Here is a 22278-nt window from a genome sequence, read left to right as displayed (position 1 = left end):
TTCACAGCATACGCCATGTCTAACCCAAACACTAAAAGCCTTGGATCCATTACCAACAGGATCAAGATGTGAAATCAAAAGACAGTAACACAGAACCGTGTATCTAATTCCAGACACCTGTAGTTTAATTACATTTCACAACAAGGCAAGTACTGTTGTGATTCATTTGAACTTGAAAAAACACTTATCACCAGTTCTGGTGAGTCAACACACGCTAGTATCTTAAATCAATTCTGTGAACAATGAAGCCAAGTTTTCCTTTTCAGTAATTTTATTCTAATGTGAAACATTAAGAAACAAGCACCCAAAAAAACTCCAATATAGTATGAAACTTTAATAAAAGTTGCTTAAAAAACAAAGAGCAAAACTTTAAAATAAACTGACTTGACTCCTAATCACACATCTTTCTGACATCAGCAAGAGTACTTTCAGAAAAAAAAGGAAGAAACAAAGATCTGCTGTTGAAACATTACTCCCAAAGACTGTTGAAACGCGTAACATGAAGCTTCAGAGACAGACAGTTTTATTAACAGGAGGCTTAATTTTTAACAGTATATACAAATCACATGACTTTTCCAAAGCTGGGACCACCTAGTAATCTGTCAAAACAAAATTAAGCTAATGAATTACAGAAGCATCTGTGTAATGCAACCGCCTCTTTATTGAAGTACACCTTTTTACAATCCTTCCACGGATTCCTGTACTGTGAAATCCTCTTGGAATGCAGCGCTGCACAGGTTTCCAAATCTCTCCTACACACCACATGAATAAAACTGTTGCCACTTGCACCTCTCAATTTTGCCTGCCCATACACTTCAGTGTTCCATAGTATGCAACACCAAAAGGCACTGTTCTTCGTAAAAAAAAAAAAAAAAAAAACCAAAAAAAAACCCCAAACAAACAAAACAAAAAAAAAACAACAAAAAAACCCCCCACAGTTTGAAGTTCACTATGTTTAAGTACAATGATTTGCAGGGAATATCAGGACTTTTTTCAGGCAATGCCCAAGTCTTAAAATTTACAGTAAGTCAAGCAAGGATGAACCAAAAGAATTCTACTTTTCACTTGCATAATTACTTCCTTTCCATTTCTTTGTTTTCCCATGGAAGGCTTCACTGCACAACAAAGAAAATGGCAACTCTTTACAGACTTTGAATACAACAGCACAACTTTATTGCAAAAATATATAGTAAACTCAGTATTTTCAAGTTTTGGAGAAAAATAAATTTTATCTCTGAATTCACCCATAGCAGTAATTCACAACAGAGTCGCTGAAGATACAAGTTTCTTTCATTATAACCTAATTTAAAACTTTATCTGGACTCCAATCTTCTACCAATAATCACCACTTTGGTTCTCTTAGCAGAGACTCTTATATGAGGAGTTCAAGAGGCATATGAGAAACACCAATATCCAACTAGTGCCAAAGATACTTTCCCAACTGATTTGTGTAATCCTAACAAATCAAGCTACTTAAACAATAATGATTATTTTCAACTGCAAACATTTTAAATGTACTATAAAACTCATACGATTTATGTTTGAGGTTAGCTATACTTGTGGCAAAAGTCTTATTCTGCACAGTTATAATTGCAATATATAAATAACTAAAGGTTATACCACAAAGAACAGCTTGAATTTTACAGAATGATTCTGCTCATACTCATAGGAATTAGTTTGGTAGACACATCAGCAAAGGGCATAATTCAACTGTTCATACAGTGAGAATTTTGGAAAAAATAAAGATACATACACAAAACAATTGATCTGTGTACACTGAGAATTCATTCAGTTGCAGAATAAAATCAGGACTTTAAACAAAGCTTTGACCTGTAAACAAAGCAAATTCAGCCAGCTTTTAACCAAATCTAAAAATAGCTATCTATTTTACAATGGCTTACATGAACACCACTGAAGAGCTTCACTGACTTCATCTACTACCCTTATCCAAAACTATTTCAAACCAATTTCAGTTTCTCAATAAGCACTGTGTCCGGAAGAGTTTACCAAACTTTTACGACGAATAAGAATCTGTCCAGCTTCTCCGCGTATTTGTACGAGGAAAATCCACTGCACATCTTTCCTTGCAGTGTTTCTCATGTAATGGCTAACCCAGTGCTCTGTCTTACCAAAACCAATCTGTTTTACAATTTAAACAATCCACAGGTTCTGTCCTGGAAATACTACAAAAACCAACCCAAATGCATTTATCACAGCACTATGAATATCTATTCTACAACTACTTCAGATGAACAGCTACCCTAAAACAAGTTTTACTTTTCTGGAGCCTATAGGCCTGTCATTTAAATCAACAACAGCTGCCATAGCTTCATCACGAGACTCAAATGCAACCATTGCTTCTCCAGTGGGCATGCCTTTTTCATTGTATTTTAAGCACACTGAACCAGGGATCACTTGGTAACCATAAAAGAAATCCAAAATTTCATCCACCGAAACAGTAAAGGGCATATTTTGCACTTTAATGACAGTTGGCCCTGGCTTCCCAGACCCTGTTCCAAAACCTGGGGGTCCACCAATATGTATGTTTCCTGGTCCGGGTCCAAACCCTGGAGGTCCACTTAAATGTCCAAGACTGCTAGCAATTGCTGGAGGACCAGCACCAAAGGCAGGGGGTCCACTTAAATTGCCAGGACCATTACCAAACGCCTGAGGACCCCCAGCAAAACCTGCTGGTCCACTCAAACTAGCAGGACCACCTGCAAAACCTGGCACCTCAATACTTGTACCAGGCAAACCACTAGCTGCAACTGTGGGTATTCCTGGTCTAGAATCAGGAAAGCCACCTATTCCAGGTGGTGGTAAAGGAGGACCAAATGTGCCAGACCCGCTGAAGTTACCAGGGAAACTGAACGGAGGACCATTGCTTGCTTCTTTAGCATTTCCCCCCAAGAAGGCATGCTCATCCCCACCAGGGCCCTGTGCTCCTGGCACACCTGCATTTCCCTGGATGGGTATTTTCAGGATCTTTTTCCCTTGAGATGGTGGGTTTCTCTCAATATCTCTCATTTCTTCTACAGTTATCAAGCGCAAATTAACATCTCTTCCATTCAGTTTTTTACGGTGCAAACGCTCTGCCTTACGAGCATCATCTTCAGCTTTAAACTGAACCAGTGCTTGTCCTAAACCTTGCCCATTATTATCAACAAGAATTTGTACAGAGTTTTCTTCTACTGCCAGTCCCTCTAGAAACTGAAGTATTTCCATTTTTGTTATATTGTATGGAATATTAGATATATGTGCACACAATTTTGGCAAGCCTGGTTCTCCCTCAGCATTCATCAGGATTTCTCTCTGGTCATAGCTGAAGTTCTGCAATCTTTTACGAATCATATCTATCTTTTCTAGCATTGCCTTTTTAGTAATCGGATGAACCTGAATGAAGCGATTCCCTATGTACTGCTTATGATGACACAAAGCTGCTTTATAATCAGTTTCACTCCTGAACTCAACAAACCCCTCTCCAATTGCCTTCCCATTAGGTCCATAAGCTATATAAATGCTGTCCTCAACTATATCTAGCTTTTTAAAAAAATCTATCACATGTTTATTCTCCGATTCAAAGGGAAGACCTTTCAAATAAACACAGAAACCGTGCTCATGGGGAGATCTCGACCGTGACCTTTTCTGTCCACTGGGAGATTTGGACCTAGGATGAGGCTGGGGAGGAGGATGTGCCTGCCCAGAGGGACCCATGGTTTGCTTGAAAGTTATGTGGCCTCCAGCAGCTACCCACTGTCTCTCTGTTGCAGGACTAACTTCAACATAGCGCTGAATCATCAGCATTCTGTTTCGCTTCAGTGCTTCAAATGTATCTTGAGGAGAAAAAAACTTAACTAGTCCATTTCCATTATTTCGACCTACATGATCCTTCAGCATATGGACTGCATCCACACGGAGCCCAAGGAAAAAGTCTTTCACATCAGATTCAGTTGCAGAAAAGGGCATTCCATGAACGCTGACATACAAATCATCTGGATTGATTGGAATTGGCTTGACACTACCTTGAGAATTCATCTGGATAGGATTTACAGGATTCATGGGACCAATAAACAATGGATTCAAGCCGCTGTTCATATTCACTGCTGCTCCAGACCCATTCATTCCAGTGGGTAAGGGTGCTACAGGCGGAGGATTCATAGGAGGCATTCCTGATATGGGAGGCAGAGGCGTCATTGGAGGTACAGGGGGCACAGGGGGTATTGGAGGAACTGGAGGAACAGGAGGCAGTGTGGGAACAGGAGGTGGAACAGGTATAGGGGGAATAGAAGGCATTGGTGGCAAAGATGGCATAGCTGGGATAGGAGGGATTGGTGGAGGAGGTACTGTGTTCATTGGGGATGCTGTGCTAGGTATAGTTGAGCTAAATGTTGGACTACCAAAGGTACTCCCAAGATTTGGAGGTGCAGTCCCCATACTGGCAGTAGAAAATGTGGATATGTTTTTATTGCTTTCATGCACGGTAGTAGAAGCAGTCACTACACTAGGAGAAGGACTGTTAAAGTTAGGTACAGTAGTAGGTAAGTTAACCCTTCCACTCATTCCAGAACTAGGTGGTGGTCCTGACCTGCTAGCATTTGCTGGTGGCATATCTAGATTGGCAGTTTCAAAACGCCTGCGACTGAGTTCTATCATGTTCTGCATTTCAGTTTTACTGCTCAGCAACAACGTTACTTTCGACCCTTTAATTGTACCACCTGTGCGCATCATACCAAGCCTTGCATCTTCATCAGTGGCAAAAACGATGAAAGCCTCACCCAGTTCACCCCCTACAATATGCACGCCCCCATCAGGAATGGTCAATCCAGAGAAGAAGTGGCGAATGTCCATGGTCCCCGCCACAATCGGGAGACCTTGCAAGCGGATGACCACAGCCATGCTGCGCTGAAACAACACACACCTGCAGATGAGAAAAGGCAACGGCTATGTCAGACTAGTGTTTGTGACACCATGCAATTACCTACAGACACCATCTACTATATTCGCTTATTTACACCTAATAACATCTTGCAAAGATTAAGCATGTTTATATTCATGTTCTTTTACTTCATACAGACTGAAGTATTAAACATTTGCCAACACAGACAGTATACATTTCGCACTAGAAACTCCAAAATAGCTGTTACACTAAAACCCACAAGTTTCAGTTAAAACAAACAAACTCAGGAACATCGAAAATCAGAACTATTTCATCAGTAGTTCAAAATTTCATGGAATGTAAGCAAAAGGAGTATTTTAGCCAAGCAAATAAAATTAATTTACTATACACTGATATCGTATCCACTGTACCTGACAAAGTGACTGAAAAATTCTGCACAGCTATGGGAAACAAACAGTCCCCTTTCATCTGGGGAACAATTTTATCTCCTGCCAGGTGAAGACAACTACAAACATAACAGTGGCTTGGTCATGAACAAAAACCCATTATGGACAAGTAGCGACTGTGAGACTCACGAAACATCCTGACAGGGAGCATCTATATTACACTGACCTGATGTTTCTCTCCTAGCAAAGGCAAGGGGTCCAGGTGACTGAAGCTTGCTATTACAAATTAGCCCCAGACATTTTGTGACAATGGAGACCTCACCTAAATTAAATTAACACCTACACATACCTAGCTAAATATATGACCTTTACAATTTTCAATACCAAGGTATTTTTAACAGCTGTAGATATTGTCTCTAGCATGACACCTTACATCTCAGACGTAAGTAAATGAATTCTACCTCTACAGCTGACATTGGTAAATGCTTAAGGTAACTGAACAGCTAGATCTGGACAGTTACCTTGCAACCTCAGAAGTCTGAGGTAATATCAGAAGTTGAAGATAAACAGGAAACTAGATATTTGTCACTTATTCTTGACAAACCTTCAGCAAAGGCTGAAAGCATCATATTAAGAATAATAGCACAATTCAACAGTCCAGAAGCCAGTCTCTCGTCCTGAACTATCAGCAATAGCACCATGCTTCACCTGAGCAATTTCGTCTCTGAAACTTCCTAAGTACAAGCCAGTTCAGTATCTATATGGAAGATATCCAAGGCTCCCACGAGTCCCATCCAAATGGTGTTAAGTCCACATTTGAAATCAAGGATGAACCAGATCACAGAACTGTTTAGGCTGGAAAAGACCTTAAAGATCAAGTCCAACCAGATGCTCCAATGCCAACACCACAAAGCCATGCATCAAAGCCATTACCAAAGATATGATCACTACAATCAGTAACTATCTCCCAACAATTCAGCTATATCCCAGCATACAGTCAAACCCGTAAGTTGGTTCCATTTGCTTGTCCGGGTCATCCAAACACTTTAGAGAAGACAAGTCTTGAATGACTAAATTGTGGTAAAGCCACAATTTAACCAGGTAAGGGGTTTTGTATTTAATGAAAACAAACATTACAATTCTTCTACAGGGTGAAGAAGCAACAATTCTTTTGTTTGCATGACTGAACTTCACATTACTAAAGCGAGTCCTTATGTATTTTGTTCCGTTGACCAATACACCAGAGAGCTAAACCCTTCAACACACTAATAAACTCAAGCAACATCCTGGGGTATTACAGGATGTAACTGCCCCACAACTAGTTGAGACCAGAAAAGTGCAAAGGACTTTTCTCCCTCAAGGAAACAGCAAACAAGCCCATTTGCACCAAGTCAGCTCTGCTGCTCTAGTCGTCATGCACGAATATCAGATTCCTTACTGCATCATCCTGAAAGAGAGACTGAACTTGCAATACAAACATAAGAAGATTTGAAAAAAAAGAAGAAACACCACTAAGAAAACTCCTATTCCACCAAGGGAAAACAGCAACAGAAAGGTGAATATATATTAAGCCTCAGGGATAATTTTTTTTGAAAGCAACTTTCTCATCTCCATGGTGAAGTAACAGAAGCAACATCCTTGCCTTTATCTCTTATAAATCACATTTAATCTGAAAATAAAATTCACTGCCCAGTCATTTTCTAACAATAAAATAACTTGCCCGTGAGAAAAAAAACGCAACAGGTGAAAGTAAGAACTACCTACGCTATCTAAACACCTAAACACACATATAGAATTTTTTGCACTGTTTTAAAAAGCAGTGTTTTACAATGATTTTGTAGTTTTATTTTAAATTTGCCTAGCATTGATGATAATCTCTGAAATTAAAGTTAGAATGAAAATTCTGCCTCCTTTAAAGAAGCTATATTATAGAGTATGGTAAACCCAAGGTTTACGATGTTGTACTACAGGATTGCTTTTGAATTAGATGGTCCTTAAGCAAGCAAGTGGTGTAAAGGCATCCCTGGCTTTGCACCTCTGCTTTTAAAATTGGAATACTACTAGGAGCAAATCTTGGCAGAAGGCTTAGATTTCTTCTACTACCTATTACACATAGAAATTAGTTCCAGAAATTTTTATGTATCAGAAGTTAAGACATCTGAAGGTTATTGTGTTAAATGGGAGACCACTTTTAGCTATTTCCTTAATGCAAAATGGATGACAATCTCATATAGCCATTGGTTGAACAAAGTCAACTTGAGAAGGCGTGTGTATTGAGGTCTGCTGGTTTGGAACACCTTGTATCTTTTAAAAAGAACTGACCTGCTAGATAACTGCATTTACAAACTATTTTGTTAATCCAGCCCAGAAGACAAATCAACAGAAGAAGTCACAGAAAACTTCAGGCATTTGAACATTTACATAACTTCTGGGACAATACAAGTCTAATTCTGCATTAAATTGAAAACTTCACAATAAATACTAAGGGAGTCCTTCAAGTCTCGTTACTAAGTACTCTATTCAGATCCACTAAACCACTACTGACAAAAAAAATCCAAAGAACTGCTTAGGCACACAGTCACTAGAGACATTATCTGCAATTACTTCAGTGTAGTTAATTCCACACAGAATATTAAGCAAATGCTTGCTTAATATTAAGCAACAGCTGACAGTAACATGGTCTGAATAAAAAAAATTTCAAATTTTCACATGTTTTCGACAAAGGACTATTTTGTCAGCACATAACACAGCTGTTTCATTTTTTCACAATTTCAGTGCTTAGACAAAGTAGTAGTGTCACTTCTGTGATCTAAAGAAAAATCTCCAGGACCAAAAGGGCCAATTCTTAAATTTCTAAACACTTACAAACCACATTTTTTCCAAAACGTGCTTAGGAGACAATAACCCACTCGCTCATGTTTTTCAAGTAATGAAAATGCAAAGTCTGCTCAAATATTTCACTATTCACTTGCAAAGACCAAGACACTTCAGACACAAAACAGGCTGCACACCAGTTCAGCAGGCACTGAAGGCTTTTTGTTGGGCTGTCACACATGAGGCTGCCTGCTTTTCTCCTGGCACAAAAACATACTTTAAGGCAGAAGTGGGTTTTGTTGTCATTTTGTGTGTTTGGTGTACTTGTGGAAGGACAACATCCTAGGGGTGTACTATGGACAATCCATCCCCATTAGCAAACCCAGTTCAAAGCTGGAGATTACCAGGCTGCTGACAATCAAACCTGATTCAACTCATTTGATGAATGTTAACATGCCTTGACAGTCGCATCTTTAAAAATGTTGATGCTACCCTGAAATTCATCAATCTGCCAGTCAGTAAAATAAGAATAACTTGGGTCATCCACATAATGCCTAAGCACACCAGACTAGCCTTTTAAAATGTATGCATTTTGCAATGGAAAAGTTCAGAAGATTCAACCTAGCCCCTAGAGAGTATTAAAATACAGTACCCACTTGATACACACACGAACACACACATTTAGCAATTCTTGGGTGAAGACTAAGAACTGCATTAAACACTGCAATTGGAGGAGGAATTTTAAGTATGAGACTGTCTCACAAAAGTTAAAACTGCACATTACAGTTTTGTCTTTTACTTTTTTAAGGCTATAAACAACCTGTTGTAGTCATCTTTGAGCCAATTTGAAACTCTCTGATCCCTTTAAGTACTGCAAAACCTAATTAGAACCAATTGATGTACACTTCTACACTCCAACAGTCACAAATACGCAGACCTGTGGCCTGCAGCAAAGTAACTGCATTTTCCAACAGTGCAAAATAACTGGAAGAGTGTTCCGGTCTAACACATGCTGATGAAACAACAAAACATTAATTTGGCAGAAAATTCTGTTTACAAGAAAAACACTGCCAAAACCACCGTCACCAGTAGTGAGTAGACAAGCTACTGATTATTTGGCCCAAGTCTTTTGACACAAATTCACAGATTCCAAAAGCTTCAAGTGTTTCTTAGGACATACTCAATACGCATATAAAGAAGTCTTCAATTCAAAAGCTCTTACCTGCAAAGACAGATGTTTTTTTTCTTAACAAGTAGCAGAAGCCAAGTCAATCCTGTGGGCAACCAATTAAAACCAACTTTTAGACTGCAATAAAGAATAAATGGAGGCAAAAATCAATGCAGGCAACACAACAGTAGTAACAGTCCACAAAGAACTGTATACATAGAATTTCAAACCTGCGACCACCATAAGGCACTGCAACATACAAGGGTGCATTTTCTGTATCTTATCTCTATATGACTTATTTGCAATTGCACTGTAGAGCTTTTGTATGGTTTCAAGACAAACACACCTTCCACAAAGAATACAGAAAGAACCAGAAAACATTTAAAGAGTCTTTCCAATTTTCTCATCACTAATCGGTGCACAAATCTCTCTTTCAAAGGCAAGAAAGAGAGTTAAATACTTGAAAGCCCTGAATTTTACCAAATCCCTGCTCCATCGACAAGAATATTCCTTCCTACAATTGTGCATCTACTTACTTGCAGAAAGCAACATAAGCCATACCTCAGAAAACCTCCCTAGAGCTGCAGTTGAAGGGTTCTTCAAAAGTCACACTAGCTGGTGAAACGAAATGACATTTCACAACAATGTCTAGGCAGTGAACTCCACAGAGCACACAGCAAGACCTCCCATAAGATACTCTATTTGCATTTGTAATCTGCCATTTCGTGATCCAAATCCTGATCAAATGCCCATTTTTTTCCATCCCTTTATCTTCCCAGGATTACAACTCCACAAAAAAAGCCAAGCATTAAAAGTGGCAACACATTTATTTTGTATTTAAAGTAGGGATAGAAAACCTTTGTTCTTTCATTACTTCGCAGAGCGCCTCACACTAAAACTCCTTCTTTAGAAAGCCATCAAGGAATGAATCTCACTAATAACAGATAACTGCCTCCTCCTCACACAATTCAAACCAGCTGGTTTCAGTTACAAGCATCATTACCAAAGCGAACTTGGAGCAAGAAGTACTAAAACTCTCCACAAACTCCCTGACAGAGGGAATTACAACACAGATATTCGCACATCTTCCAGGACATTAATGGCAGACTTACAAATGAAAAAGACACAACTACACTCTAAACTTATATTAAAATGGCAAATGCATTTAGAAAAATAAGACTTTATTAGGCCTTTAAGAGAAACATGCAATCCTATATTAGAAGGACTCAACTACATACTTTCATCCATAGCAGTGTCAAGCACCAGTTTATAAAGAAAGAAATAAATGTAATCACCTGAAAAACAGTTTCATGCAAAAACACACCCGCTTCAAGCAGGAGATAAATGTTTCATGCACAAGGAACTTCCCATTTAGAAGAAAAACCCAAATCAGTAAATGGATTTCCAGTCTAGCAACCACGGTGTTGCATACGTTCCTCTTCACAACACTAAAAACAAGTTGAAGATTTGCAGTGGACTAAGACAGCACAAACAAAACCAGGCAGAATTCAGAAAAGGTGCAAAACTCCACTCTACCATGTTTAACTTCTCCACCAACCACCACCTACTTTTCATTTCAAGTCTCAAATCTCTCAACTTAAAAGAAAACCATCCATGCATTCTATAGGTAAAAATATCCTTTCCAATCAACGGAATACGCAAGAGCACATTAACTAGACGAGCACCGGCTAGAGCACAGGTCTTCCCACATAACGCTGACACCACACCTCTGGGAGTTCTCCGGGGAGACTCCACAACACCCTGTCAGCTGTACAGAAAGACCCAGCGTCCACTGGACACACAATAACCAATTAAACCAGAGGAATCCACCAAGGAAACAACCGGCCGATTTGCCTGCCTTTACCACAGTAGATCAAGGTGGGGAAGCAAACCACTACAAATAACGGGTAAGTCTGAGTGAGTAAAACCAGAACCACGAGTTTTTTTCCGAAAGAAAACTCATACTGTTTCCGAAAGAAAACTCATCTGAATGCTACTTTAGATTTTTAGCTTGGGTAGATTGCATTTCGTTTATAGAATTGGGGGCGGGGGGTATTTTCTTTGGTTGTTGCTGTTTGGCGTTTTTGGTTTTTTTTAACAGAGCTGATTTTCACTAGCAGAAGAGAGCGTTGCTTTACACTTTACGAGCGAAGAACGGCAACTTCGCCAGTGTTTATATTGTACCCCCAACGAACGGTGGCAACGCAGCAGACACCGGGGACCTTCCCATCCTCCCCGCAAAGTGCGGAGTGTTAGCCTCGCTTCGTCCCCCGGGGCCGAGCTAAGCGGCAGCCGCCCCGCCGAGCATCCCCGGGACCATACCCGCCGGGGCCCCGCGCCAACGACGGGACCATGCACCTCCTCGCCGCTCCCGACCCGCCGAGTGCCACTCCGGACCCGTCAAATCCCTGGCTCGGGCTCCGGCACAGGCCCCGCCATGCGGCCCCTGCTCCGGCTCGGGCCCCCGGCGCCGCCGCAAGGTCACTCGGCCACCCGCGCCAACCGGGCTCGCGGCGCCTGCGCTCGGCCCGCACAAACTCACCTGCCCGCGCAGCTCCGCGGGCCGCCGGACGCGGGCGGCAAGACGGAGCCAGGGACGGGGGAGCGGGCGGGACCGGCCCGAGCCGCGGGCCTCAGCGCGCCGGGCCGCAGCGAGGCAGGAGCGGCCCCGCTCGGCGCCCCGGGGCCGCAGGCGGGAGGCGTCGCCCGGCCCGGCCCTTTGTGTGCGGGGACGCGCCCGCCCGGCCTCCCTCCCCACGTCTCCCCGCCGCGCCGCGGGCCCGCAGGGCTGGGCAGGCAGCCCGGCCCGCCTGGGCGCCGCCGCGCTCTTACCGAGGGATCTGTACGGGAAAAAGGGTTAGAACGGAGCCGCCCCGCCCGGGCCCGCGGCGCGCCGAGCCCCGCGCACAGACCGCAGCCGCACAAAATGGCCGCCGCGATGCGGCGCCGCGGGGGGGTGGGGGCCTGGCGGGGCGGCACGAGGAGGGCGGGGTTGCGCGCGGGCGGATGGCGCGTGCGCCGGACGGGGCGGGGGGAGAAGCGGGGAGGGGCCACGGCCTGGGAGCGGAAGAGCGCCGCCGGGCCTGGGGCCATACAGCGGACGTGGGACGGGGCCTGCGCAGCGCTGACAGTGCTCGCTGAGGGCTGCTGCTGAGGAAACGGGGACTTGAAGAAAGCGTTAAACTTCGAATGAAGAAAAGAAACGAGAGCGGCTGTTTCCAGCTTCTGAGAAAGGGACAATCAATCGGTAACTCAGGTTAACTATTAAGAGACAGAATATGTGAATTCTAAAACCTAGAAAAACAGGATTCCCTTTATCTTATCAAGATAAGAGGGACAAGAATCTGTTTGAAGCCAGCACAGAAACCGCTGAATCATCCCATAAAGAACTGCGCGTGCTCCGGAGAGAAAGGTGAAAAGCACATTGTGATGAAGATTACTGGCATCTTCATCTTGGAGGACACACAGCGTATGCGTGGCACACATGCTAATAATATTAATGACTTTCAAGAAATTATTTGTATGACCACTCCTATCCCGGGGAATGTGATGAATATTCATTAATTTTACCCATAATATCGTGCTGTTGGAAGTGTCAGGGTGTGTGTTTGGAGGCATGAATCCCCGCACCCAGTGCGTCGAATAAAGCAAATACCCACTTCTCTGACGTTGTCTCTGAAGTGTCTCTGGGCCCACTTGGGGTGAATCACTTCTTGACTTAAGACCAAGTTGCAGAATTAAAATGAAAGATTCCCAGGGGCCCTGTACTGGGTTTGTTCTTGACTTGACTGAATACAGCAGCGATAACCAGGCAGTGTCCTGAGCTGAAGGACCCCCGGACCCTTCTGGATTCTGCATCACTGCGCTTCCGTGGACACAGGCACAGCAGCACCAGCCATTTCCAATGGGAAAAAACCTGTTTAGTCCTCTGCAAGAAACAGATAAAAATAAACCATTGCCTCCCTTTGCAAACACTTTTGCAGCAAATTTTGGAGTTCAACAATTCAGTTAACTTTAGCTGTGGTTTCGGTTAAGGGGTGAACAACAAAAAAACCGTCATGGTTGTGTTCTCCTGAAGGAGAGGGATCCAGCCTGGTGCTCAGCAGCACAATAATCCCCACGCCATCATTTGTTTTCCTGTATATCACCTCTTACTACTCCCAAATTCTACTTCACTACTCTCATCCCCTCCCAGGGTATAGCCCACACTTGCTTATCTTCTCCCTTTTAAACCCAGTTTTTCATAATTTGTATTCTATGTGGTATTTATGAGAGTAGATGGCCTGAAAATACCAGTTCTGCCAAGCTAATATCTCCTTTTTGTCTTGGCAGGCGTGCCATCTGCTTACACACCTCTTCTTGATTGCTGTAGCCAGTATCCAGTCATTCACTTTTCTATAGCACCAGTGACAATAGAGAGGGTTGGCTGTCACCATGCACTTCGACACAGCCCAGAAAAGCGGGTGATTTAAGTCACCAGAAGCATCAACAGCCAGGTTTGCCAGCTTCCCTGGAGAGGAGGTTGCCTAAGACATGCGAAAGGTAGCAGGAGCATCTGCAGCTCAGGGCTTCACTCTGCGACACCACAGCACCTCCTGAGCTGCACCAGCCACCCTGCTGTGGGGAGACAATGTAGGATAACAAAAGGACAGTGGTGGAATACCCCAGATCAGCGGAAAAATAGGACTTTTCAGCTTTTGTGCAATGTGATGGGTCACCATGTTACTTTTTGTTGCTCAAATAAAGTATGGTGAAGAGACTTGTGAGGCTTACTGCATGGACCATCAAAAAAACCCAGGACCAAGCTTCATAATCCTCTGTGGGCCTCTAGACTGTGTCGGTATAGACTCCATGAAGGTGCATTGAAGAGCAAATCCCAATGCCCTGGACAGCTGCTGCAAACCAGCACATGTCCTTGCACCTCAAGTGTTCTGGTCTGTGCTGCAGCTTGGGAGGTGCAGCATCTAGACTTGAAAGTCTAGAACAGATGTATTGTGATAATAGCTGCAAGTTCCCCACACCCCTTTCTTAATGACTGTACTTCTCACCTATTGTCCTGCCTTCCCCACCCCACGTGGCCACTCCCTCGCATTTTTCCTATTTTTTCCTGTACCCTAACTCCGCCCATGTACCTCCCCTGCACCCAGAGGTCACTGGGCCAGTGTGCTGTCCCTGCCCCTCTGTTTCCCTATAAAACCCCTCACCCTCTGCTATCTTGTTGTCTATGCTCCACATGTGGCTGTGCATGTGAGGCCTTCGCCCTCGAGGCATCTCTGCCTCTGGGAGGTCGTTGGCCTCTGCTGCACCATGCGAATAAACATCTTCCATGGACACGACGCATAGACCCTCCTCGCCTCCTTTATCACTGTCGGTTGTGGAAGCAGATGAACCAGAGCTAGCCTTGTGGCTCCCTGGCCAGTGACAGCGCAGTCTCCAACCCTGGGACAGAGGGTTTGGAGCTCTGAGGCGCTGAACGGGGCTGGGTAGAGACGCTCTAGGGTAAGGTCTGCTATAACATCCTCTAAACCGCAACACAGATGCCCATGACAGACTATACCAACAAGTCTCCAAGTGCCTTTTCAGCCATACCCAAATTTTCCTGGGAAAAGAATGTCTAGTTCACTCAAGACTAAGAAGCAGATTGGTTGTAGAGTGGATGAAAGGGAGCAAAGTCCTGGACCAGTATTAATACTAGTATTAAGAGCATGCTAAAGGACTAAGGATACCAAAGACAAGTCAGCTGCGTGATGCAGTTAGTTACCAACAGCAGGAGGAAAGTATATCTATGGAAAGCAAAACATTGATAGACAGAAGGTTTAAGGACAAGGGATCGTGTAACCATGTCCAACCTGTAACAACCTGTATTCTCCCTGTAACACGCACGTGGAGAAAGGCAGGCAGAGAAAAACAACATTAGGAAAGAATGGGATTTGCCTTTATTAAATACTAGGCAACCATGGGGAGCACGCTAATTTATGTGTCTCCTTTACCTAAACCAAAACTGAAGGAAAGTGTTAGGTTTGCGGCTCGGGGAAGAAAATTTACACAAGAGATTTTAAAATGAAGCTTGAGGGAACCAGCATCCACTGTGCCAATTCCACATATGAAATAAATACGTTTTCCTCCGTGCGATATGCTTTTGCTGCACCATTAGTCTGGAAGCATTACCCCAAATCCCAGGTGCTTTGCTTCTCCAGACCCTATGTCATGGTTTGACCCTGGCCAAATGCCAGGCACTTATGACATCTGCTCTCTCCTGGCACACCTGTGCAGAAGAGAGAGAAAAAACTAACACACACACTGGACTCATGAGTTGAGATAAGAAATTGGTGGGAGGAAACACTGAGAAAGGGCAAAACAGGCTGAAAACTTAAAGTTGCAAAGTGATTCATTTATCTAACAGTGTCAGAGGATAAATGAGAAGTAAAAACAAGCTCTTAAGACACTGTTTCTCTGCTCACCCCCTTCCCTCCTTCCAATCAACAGCATGTGGGAGGGGGCAGGGTAAGGGGTTTTTCTTTGGTCAGTCCATCACCAAGATTTCAGAGATCTTCTTCTACTCCTCAGGGAGAGGAGTCATCTTCTGCATAGCCATGGGGTCCCTCCCATGAGAGACAGTCCTCTATGAATTTCTTTGGCATGGGTCCAAATCTCACTAATCTGCTGCAACATGAGTCCTTGTCCACAGGCTGCAGACCTCCCAGCCAAGAGCAGGATGTTTCCATTTCAGGCCTTTCCCTCCACTGGGACTCCTACTGGATCACAGCTTCCTCCAGGCACCCACCTGCTCTTCTGGCATGGGCATCTCCCCATGGGCTCTGGGTGGATCTCTGCACCCCTGTGGACTCTGTGGGCTGCAGGGGGACCACCTGCTCCCCCCATGGTCTTTACCACAGCTAGCAGAGGGTTTTCAGCTCCGGAGCCTGGAGCACCTCCTCCCCCACCTTCTCCACTGACCATGTGTCTCCATGTTGTTTTCCCTCACATATTCTCACCTCCTCCTCCTCCTCTAGCTAAAAGAGAACTGTGTGCTCACATTATTTTGATTTCTTCTTACATATGTTTTCACAGAGGCCTAACTAACATCTCTAATTGGCCCAGGCTTGGCCAGCAACATGTCCATCATCTTCAGAGCCACTAGAGATTGGCTCTGCTGGGCATGGTGAAAAATTTCCAGAACCATCACACAGGACACACAGGAGTCATCTTTCTGCCCCTCCCCACCCACTAGCAAAACTGGGCTAAACAAAACTAACTCATGAACACAGGGGTACATTTCCTCCCAACCCTTCAACCACTTCTTCATGCCTACTACAACAGCTTTTGAAGGGTTTATATTTCTCTTAGATGCTAAAGATACCTTGCTGATGTTCTGGGCTAAGCAAAACCAAGGCACCCTAAAGGTACTATTCCATAAATACAGCCTCTTATCCTAAGCCTTCATCTGTACAAGGATGTGGTTTGGATGAATGAACTCAGTTTGCTAAATGATTCATACTACTTTGTATTTTCCTTTCCAATAACTACATGTCAATCACAAATCTTAATTGTTTCCAGATCATTTAGAAAACTGTTTAACAGAAATAATCCTCACAGAGCCTCCCAGAAACACTCTCTTCATTCGTCATCCCAATCTCTATTTAAAATCTGTCAGATTTTATGTGACTTACTGATCCTGTGTAGTTACTCTTAGAATCAAACACCTTGTTGGTTTTACTATGCTTACTCAGCACAAACCCACTCTGTTCATTAGTATGAGCTTTGCTTCTTGTAAGAGCATCTTGCAGCAGCCTTTTTTTATTACTCTGATTTGGACAGATCAGAGGAATAACAGCTGTCAGAGGGATTGTTTCTCTCAGCCATTCATATTGTCCATTTTAAAAATGCATATTTCCTTCCTTCCTTCCAGTGCAGGAACTTATTCACCAGCCTGAAATTTTATCAAAGCTGTCAGTAGTAGAGAAGAGGTCTCAGGCCAGCTTTTTGGGACTCAGCTGGGAAACTGTACCATTTCAAAGCACAGAGCATGCATGTTAGCAGAAACAATTTGACTGGAAACAGTTGGTGCATGACTGATGTCACAGCAGAGAGAGAATTGCCAGCCAGTCAAGTCAGGTAGGTGTAGTTCCCCAAGGCTTCCATCCTTCCATTTTTTAAAATGGGGGATATCTTCCATTCAGTGAAAACTTCACCAGAGTGCCACGACTTCTCAAACTGATGAATTGTGCTTAGCCACTTCCTCTGTCAGTTCCTTCAGAACCCATGGATTAATTTCATCAGTCCCAAGGACCTGTGCACCTTCAGGTTCCATAGATGGTCTTGAACTCGATCTCCTACATCAGATGGTTCTTCATTCTCCCAGTCCCTGCTTCTGCCTTCTGTGGCTCAGAAAAGGTGCAAAACTCCACTCTGCAAGCACTGGTTGGAGTGCTTGCCAGTGAAGACCAAAACAAAAGTCCTTGAATACCTCAGCTTTCTGCATGTTTCGGTAAAACACACCTGTTTTGTTCCAGAGAGGACCCACTTTTTCTCCTAATCTTCATTTTACCACTGATCTACCTGTAGAAGCTTTTTTCATTGCTCTTGATGTCACAGGACAGATTTAATACTCTCAGTGCTTTAGCTTTCCTAACCTGATTTCTGGCTGCTAGAAGAATGTCTCTGTATTTCTCCCAGGCTAACTGTCCTTGCTTCCACCTTTTATAGCCTTCCTTTTTGTGTTTGAGTTTGTCCAGTAGCTCCTTATTCATCCATACAGACCTCCTGGTGTTTCTGCCTGACTTCTTCTTTCTTGGGATGCATTGCTTCTGAGTTCAGAAGAGCTGATCCTTGAATATCAACAAGCTTTCTTGGGCTCCTCTTCCCTCCAGGGCATTACTGATGAGTCCAAAGTCTGCTCTCCTGAAGTCCAGTGCAGTGAGCTTTCTTCTCACCCTTGTCTTTGCCCCAAGGATCTCAAACTCCACCATTTCATGGCTCAGGCTGCCCTTGAGCTTCACATTCCTCACTGGCTTGTCCTTGTTGGTGAGAATAAGGTGGCATAGCACCCCTCCTCATTGTCTCCTCTATCACTCGTAGAAGGAAGTTGGTATCAGTGTATTCCACAAACCTCCTGGATTGCCTGTGCCATGCTGGGTTCTCCCCCAGCAGATGTCAGAGTGGTTGAATACCCCCATGAGAACCAGGGCTTTCAAACACGAGGCCATTCCTATTTGTCTGTAGAAGGCCTCATGTCTCATCGTCCTGGTCAGGTGGCCTGTAGCAGACCCCCACTGTGCTGTTGTGGCTAGCACAGGTCTTTCTCATGAGAATTTTCTCCTGTGTTTTATAAATAAAGATAAAGTTTGGATGTTATTAAAAACAGTGTTTCGAGATTTGGACAGTTCAGGCCTAGCCAATCAGGCCTAGGGGGAGGTTTCTGACTGACCAATTTGGGTGACCTCTGAAAAGTCTATATAAGTTGGAATCAAAATAATAAAGCTCTCTTTTCTTGCCATGCCGAGAATCTGGGTCTTTTTCTCTGCTAGCAGCTCAACAGCGACATGCTGTCACCTGTCCCTACCCTCCATTTAATCCTGACTCCTCAACTTGTGAAGAAAGAGGCTTCACGATGTAAAGTTTTAACAATTTATTAACACAAAAATAACCCCAGTTAAAACAATTACGATGCCCTCAATACAAAGGCACAGCACTGGGTGCATGTCTGGTCTGGCCAGAGGCACGCCCCACAGGGCCTGTGCAGCTACTTTTGTACCCTTTGAGTGTCAATCAAGAGGCCTAGATACATTTATCCAATCACGGGTTCTGTGGTTCCTGGCCCGCCCTTCTGCCTGCCCATTTGGGGTGGCCTGACATGAGTCCTCCCCCATGGAGCGTACTCAGTTGTGAGATTGGGAGGGATCTCACCTTGACTGCTGTCTTGATTGACACTTTACATGGAACTTTCTGGAAAGTCTCCATCGATCCTTGCCGGCCATTTTGTCCCCAGGCTCTTATTGAACAACATTAATTGAATATGATAATGAAAAACCCCTACCTACTGTAACCAGGGTATTTAAAGAGAGGGTAGAAGGAGGTGAACATAACAACATTAACCAGAACATCATTATATACCACTCAACCCATCCATAACTTGTTGAATATTCTAAGAATAATTAACCAATCAACTCATTAATGTGTCATAAATAACCTCATTAACAATTTTAATATATGAAAGTCCACTTCACCTTTTGCAAATTATAACAATACCCTTAGTCAGTTCCTCATTCATCCCCAGGTGGAGTTCCATGCACTCCTGCTGGTCATTGACATAGAGAGCAACAGTGCTTCTACTCTCCCCTGACTGCATCCTTCCATTCCAACCATCCAGTCACAATAGTCATCCTGACAATCCCTGTTGCTAATAAGATCACAGCCCTGCAGGCACATGCACAGCTCTAACTGAGATACTCACTTCAGATGCCTTTGAATTTTTCACTGGGTGAAGGGTGGAGCCTCAAGGAGTGGGGGCATCAGCCCAGGACTTGTCCTTTGGGGATCCTCCAAGTGCAGCAAATGGAAGAGTTCCCAGCTTGGAGAGGCCTCAACACAGGGAGGTTTTTGCAGCCCTGGAGAGCTCCAAGGGTCTCACTCAGGGCCGCTGTTCATAGGGCCACAAGAGACAGGCTTTAATCGCAACAATGTTTCATCCTGGCCCCACTTTGGGTCAGAAACTGTCTTTGAAAGAGGGAGGGCAAGAATATTATGCCATTCAAGAAAAAAAAAAAAGCAGGAGCCCAAGGGCTGTTTGTCAAGGCCAATGCCTAATGAGTATTTTTCAGATTATGGTGCAGTCTGGGAGGGGATGATGCACCACCACACATTGGCATCCAACTAGTAAGAGTGGGATAGACTGAAGTTCCCCTCTCCCAATTGTTTTAACTGCATTCAGTGAGGTACAGCTAGATGTTCATCCTTGGCATTACTTCTTTCTGTCATGGGAAAAAGTGGAGCTACCACTACACATTTTTCCTCACCTTGTCCTATAAACTTTTCAAACAAACATTTGTTACTAGTATGAATGAGTTTCCCAAACCTTTTGTCTTGAGGATGTCTTTTTATCTCATCCCATCTTTTTTTTTTGTTTGTGTCATGGGTTTGAGACAGGACCTTGCCAGGAGGACGCACGAAAAAGGGCAAACAGGCTTCAAGCCTAAAGTTGCAAAAAGTGTTTAATTACCTAACAGAGTTGGAGGATAAATGCAGGCAAAAATAAACTTTTCATACATTATTTTGTTCACTCCCCCCTCCCTCTTACGAACCTATAGTATTCACCCCCTTTCCTCCTTTACAATCCACAAGCCAGGTGGGGGGGGCAGGGTGTGGGGTCTCTTTTCAGTCCACAGAGCAGATTCTCAAATTTATTCATCACTACAATTCTTCTACTACAAATACTCTTTATCTCTACTTGATTCTCTCTCTCTCTCTCCAGACAGTTTTCTGCTCTCACCCCCACCCTCTTAAGAAGCAGTCTCTGCACTTACCCCCACCCTTCCCTCTTTCCAAATTAGCAACACAGACAGGGGGCAGGTTGAGGGGTCCTCTGGTCAGTCCAATCAGGAAAAGAGGTTCTCTACTTAGCCAGGGGTCCTTCCCACGAGAGACAGTCCTCTGAGAACTTCTTTGGTGTGGGTCCAATCTCATGAGCAACATCCTGCCCGAATTCTGCCGCAACATGAGTTCTTTTGTCCATAAGGTGCTGTGCAGACTCTCCCAAGCTGAGGCCAGGCTGCTTCCATGCCAGGAGCAAGGCCTATCTCTCCCAGTCAAGGCCTTTTGCAGTTTTAACTCTTAGATGAGACTCCCACTGGTTCATAGTCTTTTCCAGGCATCCACCTCCTCCTCTGGAGTGAGCTGTGGGTGGATTTCTGCATCCTTATGGACTCCATGGGCTGCAGGAGGAATTTCTGGCTCCCCCATAGCTTCCACCACGGCTAGCACAAAGTTTCAGCTCCAGTACCGGAAGCACTGGAGCACCTCTTTCTCCCCCCTTCTTCACTGACCTTGGCAATCTCCATGCTGTTCTCCCTCACATATTTTCACCTCCACCTCCTCCTCCTCCAACTACAAAGTGAAAGAAGTGCGTGCCTGCTTTGTTTTGAATTTGTCTTAAATATGTTTTCACAGAGGTGTAACCAGCACCTCCAATTGGCCCAAACTTGGCCGGCAGCATGTCCATCGCCTTCAGAGCCATGAGAGATTGGCTCTGCTGGACTTGATGTAAAAACTTCCAGAACTTTCCCTCAGGACACACAGGAGCCATCTTTGTGCCACACCCCACCCCTCAGACACCTCCCTAGGCCTACTAGAACAGCTTCTGAGGGGTCCAAATTTCTCCTAGATGTTAAAAACACTTCACTGATGTTTTGGGCCAATCAAAACCACCACAGTTTGTTTTTCCTTTTGTTTCATGTCTAGGATGGAAATCTCCCCCCCGACTCGGGGAATTCCGATAGGTAGAAGCCAATCTGAGATTTCCTGCAAGAGTTGGGGTAGGGGCAAGGGGCAGTTTCACCTTTTCTGGCAGTGCCCGGCATTTCAGCTAGCCAGGCAGAGCAGTCACTCTAGCAAAGATATTGTTGCACATAATTTTTGCCTATTTAATTTTGTTTTGGTGTTTTGGTTTTTTTTTTCCTTTGGCACTGTAGCTAGGCTTACAGGCTCGTTTCTCTGCCTCTCTGCTGTTTGGGAGCCCAGAGCCAGTGCGTGCCATGCCGGGACCAGGAGTAGCCCCGTCCCCTGCCGGGGGCCGCCCCGCCCTGCACAGCCTGACCCACGGACCAGCCATCGCTGGTGAGCTATCCAGGGGAGCGATTCCCAGCTCAACCCCTGCTGTTTTTCTGCTACTGCTCCGGGTTTTTGCTACACTGGAACCCAACACCCCGTGCCTGCCGGTACACACCGCGGCTCCTGATACAGCTGCAGGGTTCCTACTATCTCTTGCTTGCTAGCCCGGGCGAGCCAGCTCTGGTGTT

The 22278-nt window shown here is 44.2% G+C and overlaps 2 protein-coding genes across 2 annotated transcripts; one reads left to right on the top strand and one right to left on the bottom strand.

Moving 5' to 3' along the window:
* Window positions 1-314: 314 nt before the first annotated feature.
* RBM12 (RNA binding motif protein 12) lies at window positions 315-9403 on the bottom strand. The gene is made up of 2 exons (XM_085079103.1): window positions 9320-9403; window positions 315-4918 (listed from the first exon to the last, which is right to left on the bottom strand). The coding sequence occupies exon 2, from the start codon at window positions 4894-4896 to the stop codon at window positions 2257-2259; it is 2640 nt and encodes an 879-aa protein (XP_084935229.1). The 5' UTR covers window positions 4897-4918; window positions 9320-9403; the 3' UTR covers window positions 315-2256.
* A 1589-nt stretch (window positions 9404-10992) lies between these two features.
* Window positions 10993-13239, top strand: LOC146428903 (uncharacterized). Its single transcript, XM_085079104.1, has 2 exons — window positions 10993-12512; window positions 12593-13239. Exon 1 carries the CDS (start codon window positions 11703-11705, stop codon window positions 12417-12419), a length of 717 nt encoding a protein of 238 aa, XP_084935230.1. The 5' UTR covers window positions 10993-11702; the 3' UTR covers window positions 12420-12512; window positions 12593-13239.
* The last annotated feature ends 9039 nt before the right edge of the window (window positions 13240-22278 follow it).

This window comes from Lichenostomus cassidix, chromosome 20 (genome assembly GCF_008360975.1).
Source record: "Lichenostomus cassidix isolate B80296 chromosome 20, HeHo_3.0, whole genome shotgun sequence".
NCBI classification, from domain to species: domain Eukaryota; kingdom Metazoa; phylum Chordata; class Aves; order Passeriformes; family Meliphagidae; genus Lichenostomus; species Lichenostomus cassidix.
This window is presented reverse-complemented; position numbering and strand designations above follow the sequence as displayed.

Bases quoted from the DNA above. Each gene is read 5' to 3' on its own strand.
- RBM12 (XM_085079103.1), bottom strand. From the start codon at position 4,896: ATGGCTGTGGTCATCCGCTTGCAAGGTCTCCCGATTGTGGCGGGGACC.
- LOC146428903 (XM_085079104.1), top strand. From the start codon at position 11,703: ATGCGGCCCCTGCTCCGGCTCGGGCCCCCGGCGCCGCCGCAAGGTCAC.